Raw genomic sequence first — 12500 nt, 5'->3', positions numbered from 1 at the left:
GACAATGCTACATCACAATGCTACATTACAATGCTACATTACAATGCTACATCACAATGCTGCATCACAATGCTACATGACAATGCTACATCACAATGCTACATTACAATGCTACATTACAATGCTACATTACAATGCTCCATCACAATGCTCCATCACAATGCTACATCACAATGCTACATCACAATGCTCCATCACAATGCTACATTACAATGCTCCATCACAATGCTACATGACAATGCTACATCACAATGCTACATTACAATGCTCCATCACAATGCTCCATCACAATGCTACATCACAATGCTACATCACAATGCTACATCACAATGCTACATCACAATGCTACATCACAATGCTCCATCACAATGCTACATCACAATGCTCCATCACAATGCTACATTACAATGCTACATTACAATGCTACATTACAATGCTACATTACAATGCTACATCACAATGCTACATCACAATGCTACATTACAATGCTACATCACAATGCTACATTACAATGCTACATCACAATGCTCCATCACAATGCTACATCACAATGCTCCATCACAATGCTACATCACAATGCTACATTACAATGCTACATCGCAATGCTACATCACAATGCTACATCACAATGCTACATTACAATGCTACATCACAATGCTACATTACAATGCTACATTACAATGCTACATCACAATGCTACATCACAATGCTACATTACAATGCTACATCACATATGCGTATTAAATATGTATTTGGGGCAGCAGTGACTCTGCAGTGCAGAAGAGGAGTCGACCTGAAGAACATCACGGCCTCATGCGTCAACACCCTGCAGACGTGTTCTTCCTCTCGATCCCTTTTCTTCAACTTCATTTTACAACCTTTAGTGTCAGCATCATTATTATTGTTATGATTGCATCATGGGAGGAGCCAGAGGGTCTTCATGGTCCTCACGGTTCTGTTTGAAGTGAACAAAGTGGCTCCACCTTTCTCGAGCCGACGCCTCTCAGCACCACTTCATCTATTTTTCATCAGTCGCTTCCTCTCTCCCCATGGTTTATATTATATTTATATCACACGCATATATATTTCATATTCTATTCCTGTGTCTGCAATGTGACTCTTGTTGACCTGTAATGGTGTCAGCACCCTTTGTCCTTTCCTTCCTCTCTTGGAGGGGAGGAGTCTACCAGCTCCTTCAGGACCACATGTTCCCTTTGGTTCTGTCAGACGTTCTTCTTTTCTTTTGATCAGCGCTGTGCAGACGGGAGACATGCAGCTTCTGACCCGACATGACATCATCTTTCATTCAATTACAGTGGAAGCTTTATTAACAAATAACAGCTTGAAACAATTCCCAAGCCCACCCTGAATATCCAGCCTGCTGCATCCTAACACTATCCACCCTACACCCTATCCACCCTACACCCTATCCACCCTACACCCTGCAGCCTACACCCTATCCACCCTACACCCTGCAGCCTAACCCTATCCACCCTACAGCCTACACCCTATCCACCCTACACCCTGCAGCCTAACCCTATCCACCCTACACCCTGCAGCCTACACCCTATCCACCCTACACCCTGCAGCCTAACCCTATCCACCCTACACCCTGCAGCCTACACCCTATCCACCCTACACCCTATCCACCCTACACCCTGCAGCCTACACCCTATCCACCCTACACCCTGCAGCCTACACCCTATCCACCCTACACCCTGCAGCCTACACCCTATCCACCCTACACCCTATCCACCCTACACCCTGCAGCCTACACCCTATCCACCCTACACCCTGCAGCCTACACCCTATCCACCCTACACCCTATCCACCCTACACCCTGCAGCCTACACCCTATCCACCCTACACCCTGCAGCCTACACCCTATCCACCCTACACCCTATCCACCCTACACCCTGCAGCCTAACCCTATCCACCCTACACCCTGCAGCCTACACCCTATCCACCCTACACCCTGCAGCCTAACCCTATCCACCCTACAGCCTACACCCTGCAGCCTGCAGCCTACACCCTACACCCTGCAGCCTGCACCCTTCAGCTTCAGCCTTCAGCTTCAACCTGACCTAATTCCAACAGAAGCCTCCGTCTCAGCACAGCTCAGCTCAGCATAGCCTCCAGTTCCTGGAAAACACACACACACACACACACACACACACACACTCTCTCTCTCTCTCTTTCTCTGTCTCTCTCACTCTCTCTCTCACTCTCTCTCTCTCTCTCTCTCTCTCACTCTCTCTCTCTGTCTCTCTCTCTCTCTCTCTCTCTCTCTCTCTCTCTCTCTCTCTCTCTCTCTCTCTCTCTCTCTTTCTCTGGCCCACTTATGCATCTCCATCTGCTCACAGCAAAATATCCCCGAACAGTTTGAAGTCCACTTGCTGATCATCTTCTAATCCCTATTGCTCAATATCTCACCATAGCAATATGTCACTGTAACAATATGTCACTGTAACAATATGTCACTGTAACAATATCTCACCATAACAATGTGTCACCGTAACAATATCTCACCGTAACAATATGTCACCATAACAATGTGTCACTGTAACAATATCTCACCATAACAATGTGTCACCATAACAATATGTCACCATAACAATGTGTCACTGTAACAATATGTCACTGTAACAATATGTCACCATAACAATATCTCACCATAACAATATGTCACCATAACAATATCTCACCATAACAATGTGTCACCATAACAATGTGTCACCATAACAATATGTCACCATAACAATATGTCACCATAACAATATCTCACCATAACAATGTGTCACCATAACAATGTGTCACCATAACAATATGTCACCATAACAATATGTCACCATAACAATATCTCACCATAACAATGTGTCACCATAACAATATCTCACCATAACAATGTGTCACCATAACAATATCTCACTATAACAATGTGTCACCATAACAATATGTCACCATAACACTGTGTCACCATAACAATGTGTCACCATAACAATATGTCACCATAACAATATCTCACCATAACAATGTGTCACCATAACAATATGTCACCATAACAATGTGTCACCCTAACAATGTGTCACTGTAACAATATGTCACTGTAACAATATCTCACCATAACAATATGTCACCATAACAATATGTCACCATAACAATCTGTCACCATAACAATATCTCACCATAACAATGTGTCACCATAACAATATCTCACCATAACAATGTGTCACCATAACAATGTGTCACCATAACAATATCTCACCATAGCAATATCTCACCATAACAATGTGTCACCATAACAATATCTCACCATAACAATATCTCACCATAACAATGTGTCACCATAACAATGTGTCACCATAACAATATCTCACCATAGCAATATCTCACCATAACAATGTGTCACCATAACAATATCTCACCATAGCAATATCTCACCATAACAATGTGTCACCATAACAATATCTCACCATAACAATATCTCACCATAACAATGTGTCACCATAACAATATCTCACCATAGCAATATGTCACTGTAACAATATCTCACCATAACAATATCTCACCATAACAATATCTCACCATAACAATATGCAATGAACTGGCTGCAGAAGACTTCTTTGTGTTTCTCTGGTCTTTGAAGTATTTTGGGTGGAAAGTTCTTTGCAGCTGAACATTGAGCAACTTCTCAGTGTGAAAGCACTTCCTGTCAGGAAGTGGAAGAAGTTGCAGGAGTGAACAGTTGGATGTTGCTGCTGGTTGCTCTGCTGGTGGTTGCCTTGGTGGTGGTTGCTCTGCTGCTGGTTGCCCTGCTGGGGGTTGCTCTGCTGGTGGTTGCCTTGGTGGTGGTTGCTCTGCTGGTGGTTGCCTTGGTGGTGGTTGCTCTGCTGGTGGTTGCCTTGGTGGTGGTTGCTCTGCCAGTGGTTGCTCTGGTGGTGGTTGCTCTAGTGGTTGCTCTGGTGGTGGTTGCTCTACTGCTGGTTGCTCGGCTGGTTGCTCTGCGGGTGGTTGCTCTGCTGGTTGCTGCGTGTATCCGTTGAGCAGCTCTGTCTTGGGCTCCAGCTCAGTGTTCAGGCAGAGTTGATGCTTTCTGGGCCTTTTGGCTCCAAACATCTGTCCAGCTGCTGGGGGAGGAAGCAGCTGGAGGAGGAAGCAGCTGGAGGAGGAAGCAGCTGGAGGAGGAAGCATCTGGAGGAAGCTGCTGGAGGAGGAAGCAGCTGGAGGAGGAAGCAGCTGGAGGAGGAAGCATCTGGAGGATGCAGCTGGAGGATGAAGCAGCTGGAGGATGAAGCAGCTGGAGGAGGAAGCAGCTGGAGGAGGAAGCAGCTGGAGGAGGAAGCAGCTGGAGGAAGCTGCTGGAGGAGGAAGCAGCTGGAGGAGGAAGCAGCTGGAGGAAGCAGCTGGAGGAGGAAGCAGCTGGAGGAGGAAGCATCTGGAGGAGGAAGCAGCTGGAGGAGGAAGCAGCTGGAGGAAGCTGCTGGAGGATGAAGCAGCTGGAGGAGGAAGCAGCTGGAGGAGGAAGCAGCTGGAGGAGGAAGCAGCTGGAGGAAGCAGCTGGAGGAGGAAGCAGCTGGAGGAGGAAGCAGCTGGAGGAAGCTGCTGGAGGAGGAAGCAGCTGGAGGAAGCAGCTGGAGGAGGAAGCAGCTGGAGGAGGAAGCAGCTGGAGGAGGAAGCATCTGGAGGAGGAAGCAGCTGGAGGAGGAAGCTGCTGGAGGATGAAGCAGCTGGAGGAGGAAGCAGCTGGAGGAGGAAGCAGCTGGAGGAGGAAGCAGCTGGAGGAGGAAGCATCTGGAGGAGGAAGCAGCTGGAGGAGGAAGCAGCTGGAGGAAGCTGCTGGAGGATGAAGCAGCTGGAGGAGGAAGCAGCTGGAGGAGGAAGCAGCTAGAGGAGGAAGCAGCTGGAGGAGGAAGCAGCTGGAGGAGGAAGCAGCTGGAGGAAGCAGCTGGAGGAAGCTTCTGGAGGAGGAAGCAGCTGGAGGAGGAAGCAGCTGGAGGAGGAAGCAGCTGGAGGAAGCAGCTGGAGGAAGCAGCTGGAGGAGGAAGCAGCTGGAGGAAGCAGACGTTAGAGTCCGTTCTGCAGCTTTTACTGAAACCAACACAGGAGCTGAAAGTCTGGAGCTCCATCAAGAACTACACCTGAAGGAGATGAGCCGACTTAGCGGCTCATCTCCCTCTTAGCAGGAGAATTCTTCAGTGTGGTTGTTTTTGTTGCGTGTGGTTTGTATGTGTTGTTCCAACGTAGAAGACGGGGTTTCACATTGTGATGTTTGAACTTTCTTAAATATTCATCTCTATAAACACGTGCAGTGCTTCTCGTCCGATGGACAGAAGGTGAAGCAGGTTGGGAGGAAGAGAAGAAGTGAACTGAAACTGTGTACTGACCGAGCACAATATTTATATTTAGTACTTCTTAATATGGTCGTGACGTTTCCTCTGCAGCCAAGAGGCTCCGTTCCACAGCAGCACCATGGCAACGCGCATATTAAGGGATATAAAGAAGCAGCAGATTGTGTTCATCAAAGTAGACGACACTGATCCCTTTTTTATTACAAGCAGCACAGGAATGTTTCTTATCACACACACACACACACACACACACACGTGACTATCTGTGTATCCTCTGTAAGGTCACGCGTGTGATAACGTGACTTTAAGAGCTTCAGCACAGCGGCTGCATTTTAACATCGGGATTGTTGAATCCTAAATGTATGACTAGAACGTTTATTTGCTGCTGTAGCACAAACAAACCACAGGATAAATATCCGAGTTCAAGCTGCAGAAGTCTTTTTGCTGCGTGTGCAACACAACACGTTTCCTCTCATATGAAGTCGAGCTGACGTCACTTATTCGTAACAAGTCATTGCTGATTCAACAATATCTGTTTCAGCAGCTTGGAGAGCTCCATCTTTTCACTCAAGGAAAGTTGTCATCTTCTAAAATGAGATGTATCTCAACTCTCTCTCTGGAAGTTGCTCTGTGTGTTGCATGCAGCTTGTACCCCGTTGTGTTGCTCTGTGTGGAGGTTCAGGTGCGAGGTTTGCTTTCCAAGATATTTGAAGGACCCACAGAGCAAAGATGGTATTTTTATTTGTCGGGGCCAACATCCCAGCTGGCTATCTCTCAGCTCTGATTGGACCAGATGGTCCTCCCTCCTCTCTGACCTTTCCACCGTGAGGTTTCTTCTGCTCACGCTGCTCTTCCCCTCCCTTCAGGACAGACGCTGCTCTTCCCCTCCCTTCAGGACAGACGCTGCTCTTCCCCTCCCTTCAGGACAGACGCTGCTCTTCCCCTCCCTTCAGGACAGACGCTGCTCTTCCCCTCCCTTCAGGACAGACGCTGCTCTTCCCCTCCCTTCAGGACAGACGCTGCTCTTCCCCTCCTTTCAGGACAGACGCTGCTCTTCCCCTCCCTTCAGGACAGACGCTGCTCTTCCCCTCCCTTCAGGACAGACGCTGCTCTTCCCCTCCCTTCAGGACAGACGCTGCTCTTCCCCTCCCTTCAGGACAGACGCTGCTGAAGACACACACACGTTCTGTCGTCTCAACACACACCAGAAGCTCTTGTTTCATCATGAAGAGCAACATTGGTATCATTTGAGTTTACTTTAACATGACGTGTGTGTGTGTGTGTGTGTGTGTGTGTGTGTGAGTGTGTGTGTGTGTGAGTGTGTGTGTGTGTGTGTGAGTGTGTGTGTGAGTGTGTGTGTGAGTGAGTGTGTGTGTGTGTGAGTGTGTGTGTGTGTGTGTGAGTGTGTGTGTGAGTGTGTGTGTGAGTGAGGTTCTGGATTCCTTTGAAGCAGAATGAGGCTTCGTGGAGGAAAAGGTTCCTCGTAGCGACTGAAACTAAGCAACCGTCTCACTCAGACAGAAGCAGTGATGTCATCACAGTCGTATTTGATGCTTTTGATCAGCGAGCGTTAAGAGGCGGCTTCTCGTCCTGTGTGTGTGTGTGTGTGTGTGTGTGTGTGTGTGTGTGTGTGTGTGTGTGTGTGTGTGTGTGTGTGTGTGTGTGTGTGTTTGGATCGCTGAACGTCGACTCGACTTCACATGTCGCTGCTGCTCGTCTATATTTAAACTGTAATGAGTTTGCACAGAGAGGCCACGCCCTGCTGTTTGGGTAGTGTCAGGATGTCTTTGAGGGTTTAGTGGTGTGTGTGTGTGTGTGTGTGTGTGTGTGTGTGTGTGTGTGTCCTGGATACATGTCCCGTGGTGGAGATAAGAATGTCCTGTTGTTTACCTCTTAATCCAGTTGAAACCTTCATGAGGATTAAGCTCTGTGCAAACTGACCGCACTGCTCCGTCCATGAAATATTCATTCACTCTTCATATGTTCTGGGCCTGCACTGAGGGGCAGTTTGTGGTTTGTGTTTCCACCAGAAGGTAACACACAGTGTCGCGGTGAGAGCTCAGCAGACCGCTGCCAGCCGACGGCTTCATGTGGTCATTGCACAGAACAACCATGACATGTTGTGTGTGCACTGCATGGCGTGCAGCTGTTGCTCAACAATGAGCTGAGGCCCACAAAGGAGGAAGTGTGTTAACAATGGGCAGTGGCATTTGATGACAGGAAGTCGAGGTGAAATGCTTCTTGACTCGCAGGCTTTGCCTGAGGCCCATGAGGAAGGCTCCTGGTTCTCTGCCGGGACCGTCTCTGGTCCTCCGGTTCCCCCAGACCCCCTCGGGCCGCATGGACAGCGTCAAGCCGGTCCTCCAGATGATCAGAGGAATGTGCAGCCTGACAGCTCCTCCACACAGCTGGCGCCGTGCCAGAGCTCACAGCCTTCTGTTGATACCTGAGCACCAGAACCAGCTCTGAAGGCTGCAGGTTCACGTCCTCCACAAGTTGAATGCAGGTCACTGGAGAACGTGTGTTACGGAACCGCAGGTCCAGACCTGTACGAAAGATTCAAGTCACGAGTTGAAGTGATGTTGAATTAGCGTTTACCCAGTGTGCCCTCTGCTCCGTCCATCATCACCTGAGACAAGAAGACCTCTCTTCCACCCAACACTCTGGAAGAGGAGCCGGTTCTGGATGAGGAGCCGGTTCTGGATGAGGAGCCGGTTGTGGAAGAGGAGTCGGTTCTGGATGAGGAGTCGGTTCTGGATGAGGAGCCGGTTGTGGAAGAGGAGTTGGTTCTGGATGAGGAGCCGGTTCTGGAAGAGGGCCCGGCTCTGGATGAGGAGCTGGTTCTGGATGAGGAGCCGGTTCTGGAAGAGGGCCCGGCTCTGGATGAGGAGCTGGTTCTGGAAGAGGAGCTGGTTGTGGAAGAGGAGTCGGTTCTGGATGAGGAGCTGGTTCTGGAAGAGGAGTTGGTTGTGGAAGAGGAGTTGGTTCTGGAAGAGGAGTCGGTTCTGGATGAGGAGCTGGTTCTGGATGAGGAGCCGGTTCTGGAAGAGGAGTCGGTTCTGGAAGAGGGCCCGGCTCTGGATGAGGAGCTGGTTCTGGAAGAGGAGCCGGTTTATGGAAGAGGGCCCGGCTCTGGATGAGGAGCCGGTTCTGGAAGAGGGCCCGGCTCTGGAAGAGGAGTTGGTTGTGGAAGAGGGCCCGGCTCTGTCCAGATGCACCAACATGAAGAACCACGTCGTCCGTCGTGTAAACTCAGCAGCACGGAGATGATGGTGTGCGAGTCAGAGAGAACTTTCACACACGAAGACTTCATTTCCTGTCGAGACGTCTGAGCTGCGTTTTCACTGTGGATCAGAACACCAGCACAGAGGCTGTGACATCACTTCCTCCAGGAGTTTCTCCTCCGTGAGGTCACAGTGCTCATCCCTGCATGTATTCATACATATGACATATGCAGTGCAGCACATGTCACAGAGCATAACGGTGAATGAATCCACTCAAACGGAGTCTTGAGATGTCATGAAGACATGAAGCCTGTTTGTAGGAGACATGGAGGCTTTGATCTGGCTGATTGCAGGAATGCATATACGTATATTTTATTTTGTTTTACTTTTTTTTAAACATATTTTTACGTTAGTATATTTAGGGTTACACAGGCTGAAAGCTATTGTGTAACGTACCGTCGACCCGATTTAGCTTAACCCTCCAAACATGTCCGTGACCAAAGAGACCCTGAACGCGTCGTGAGCTTCCTGCTGCTTCACCTTCTCCTCCGGCCTCTCGGGACTCCGTCAGCGCTCAGAGACGTGGCCTCCTGGCAGCTGGGTGGTGGGAAGTTCTTTCAAAGCCATCATTGTGGGTTCTTGTGCAGCTTTGGGTCTCTGGACCTCGTCCAGCGCTCAGAGGTTGTGAGGGCGTCTGCTCCGTGTCCGGGGTCGTGGGAAAGGCAAAGGAAGGCTTGAGTTACGTCGCTGAACTTGTTCCCGTTATTGATGTTAGTTGGCAGGGAGACACATGCAGAGGAATGCATTCGTGTGTGTGTGTGTATAAATATACACGTTTATATTGTTTGTTTAAAGGTGTAGCTAGTAGCTGTGTACATAAAACATACACTACTGCATGAATTAGTGTATGCTAAAATGTTCACACAGAGGCTGCTCTGTCATGATTATGGTTATGATATATCTGGACCTATGATGAACAGGATGATCCACACGTACCTCCGTGTGAAGTCCTTTTCAGTGTTCTCGCTAACTTTACCATCAGAAAGAAAGAGACCGAATGATCATGTGACTAGCGCCATCACATCAGGTAAAAACTTGGTCTGATGGACTGAGGTCTGATGGACTGAGGTCTGAAGGACTAAGGTCTGATGGACTGAGGTCTGATGGACTAAGGTCTGATGGACTGAATCTGATGGACTAAGGTCTGATGGACTGAGGTCTGAAGGACTGAGGTCTGATGGACTGAGGTCTGATGGACTGAGGTCTGATGGACTGAGGTCTGAAGGACTAAGGTCTGATGGACTGAGGTCTGATGGACTGAGGTCTGATGGACTAAGGTCTGATGGACTGAGGTCTGATGGACTGAGGTCTGATGGACTAAGGTCTGATGGACTGAGGTCTAATGGACTGAGGTCTGATGGACTGAGGTCTGATGGACTAAGGTCTGATGGACTGAATTTGATGGACTAAGGTCTGATGGACTGAGGTCTGAAGGACTAAGGTCTGATGGACTGAGGTCTGATGGACTGAGGTCTGATGGACTGAGGTCTGAAGGACTAAGGTCTGATGGACTGAGGTCTGATGGACTGAGGTCTGATGGACTGAGGTCTGATGGACTAAGGTCTGATGGACTGAGGTCTAATGGACTGAGGTCTGATGGACTGAGGTCTGATGGACTAAGGTCTGATGGACTGAATTTGATGGACTAAGGTCTGATGGACTGAGGTCTGAAGGACTAAGGTCTGATGGACTGAGGTCTGATGGACTGAGGTCTGATGGACTGAGGTCTGATGGACTAAGGTCTGATGGACTGAATCTGATGGACTAAGGTCTGATGGACTGAGGTCTGAAGGACTAAGGTCTGATGGACTGAGGTCTGATGGACTAAGGTCTGATGGACTGAGGTCTGATGGACTGAGGTCTGATGGACTAAGGTCTGATGGACTGAATCTGATGGACTAAGGTCTGATGGACTGAGGTCTGAAGGACTACGGTCTGATGGACTGAGGTCTGATGGACTGAGGTCTGAAGGACTGAGGTCTGATGGACTGAGGTCTGATGGACTAAGGTCTGATGGACTGAGGTCTGATGGACTGAGGTCTGATGGACTGAGGTCTGAAGGACTGAGGTCTGATGGGCTGAGGTCTGATGGCCTGAGATCTGAAGGACTGAGGTCTGATGGACTGACCTGTGTTTCAGGGGGGCTTTCTCCGAGGTGGTCCTGGCTGAGGAGAAGAGGACCCAGAGGTTGGTGGCTATCAAGTGCATCCCCAAGAAGGCATTAGAGGGCAAGGAGAACAGCATTGAGAACGAGATAGCAGTCCTGCACAAGTAAGTGGACCCTATGTTCCTTCAGTCCTCAGATATGAATCTAGAATAAACATAATCATGCATGTTCAGACCTTCATGTTGGCCGAGGTGCAGCATTCGCCTGCACCAGAGATACACTGTATCACTGCGTCACATCAGATGTCATGTTTCACTTCATCACTGTGACATCTGGATCCATATGTTCAGCAGAGAAAGCTTGACTCACTGGAAACACACCTGTCCTCCTGGTGGAGCGTTCAAGACCAACTTTTATTTCAGGAAACAATTTCCGGGTTGGTCAGGAAAGAACTCGCCTCACAGAAGTGTTTTCATGGGAACTCGTTTGTCCTGAAGAAGTAGCCCCCGTGAAACACGATCTGTGGAGAAACCGAGCTCGAGGAGGAGCGCCGGGATCGACTTTTATTCCCACATAGTTGCCTAGCCGTAGATGGGAGGCGGGGCCAAAGCTCGATGAGGCGGCTGATCCTCAGAAGCTTTCATCGGCCCAGTTCCTGTGATCACCATGAGAGTAGCCGGTCCTGCATGAACACAGCATTCGGGTCGGCCGGGTCTGGAGGTTCCCCTCCGCTGTGTTGGTGGGACAGAATGCTTTTCCTACTTTGATGGAGCAGCGTGACGGTAACGTTCTCGTGGAGCGGGTCCAGCACACTTTCTTCAGATGAGGGCTGAAAATGATCTACATTGCCCCAAAGTTATTTTTAGAGCTCTTGTTGCCTAGGTTACTGGAGACAGGAGCTCTGATTGGTCCTGAGGTGAAGCTGGAGGAATGAGAGGCGGGGTTGGATGGAGTAAACTGGTGGACCGGGTCTGACTGAGCTGGTTCCTTAATGCTGCGTTAATCAATATTATCATCATAACAGTGGATCACATGACTTCACTCATTCATCAGCAGTTACAGACTACTAGGTATAATCTCTCATGGTGGTTATAGACTACTGTTAGGTATAATCTCTCATGGTGGTTATAGACTACTGTTAGGTATAATCTCTCATGGTGGTTATAGACTACTGTTAGGTATAATCTCTCATGGTGGTTATAGACTACTGTTAGGTATAATCTCTCATCATGGTGGTTATAGACTACTAGGTATAATCTCTCATGGTGGATATAGACTACTGTTAGGTATAATCTCATCATGGTGGTTATAGACTACTGTTAGGTATAATCTCTCATCATGGTGGTTATAGACTACTGTTAGGTATAATCTCTCATGGTGGTTATAGACTACTGTTAGGTATAATCTCTCATGGTGGTTATAGACTACTGTTAGGTATAATCTCTCATGGTGGTTATAGACTACTGTTAGGTATAATCTCTCATGGTGGTTATAGACTACTGTTAGGTATAATCTCTCATCATGGTGGTTATAGACTACTAGGTATAATCTCTCATGGTGGATATAGACTACTGTTAGGTATAATCTCATCATGGTGGTTATAGACTACTGTTAGGTATAATCTCTCATCATGGTGGTTATAGACTACTGTTAGGTATAATCTCTCATGGTGGTTATAGACTACTGTTAGGTATAATCTCTCATGGTGGTTATAGACTACTGTTAGGTATAATCTCTCATGGTGGTTATAGACTACTGTTA

At 48.4% G+C, this 12500-nt stretch overlaps 1 protein-coding gene across 1 annotated transcript in view; it reads left to right on the top strand.

The window, feature by feature from the left end:
• Positions 1-12500, top strand: part of camk1b (calcium/calmodulin-dependent protein kinase Ib) — a 37554-nt gene that overhangs the window by 11812 nt on the left and 13242 nt on the right. The window contains exon 3 of the mRNA XM_068599000.1: positions 10772-10903. Within this exon, the coding sequence (XP_068455101.1) occupies positions 10772-10903 (132 nt within the window). The remainder of the gene's footprint in view (positions 1-10771; positions 10904-12500) is intronic.

This window comes from Clinocottus analis, unplaced genomic scaffold, assembly GCF_023055335.1.
Source record: "Clinocottus analis isolate CAN_PGR_092001 unplaced genomic scaffold, fCliAna1.0.p SCAF_42, whole genome shotgun sequence".
NCBI classification, from domain to species: Eukaryota; Metazoa; Chordata; class Actinopteri; order Perciformes; family Cottidae; genus Clinocottus; species Clinocottus analis.
This window is presented reverse-complemented; position numbering and strand designations above follow the sequence as displayed.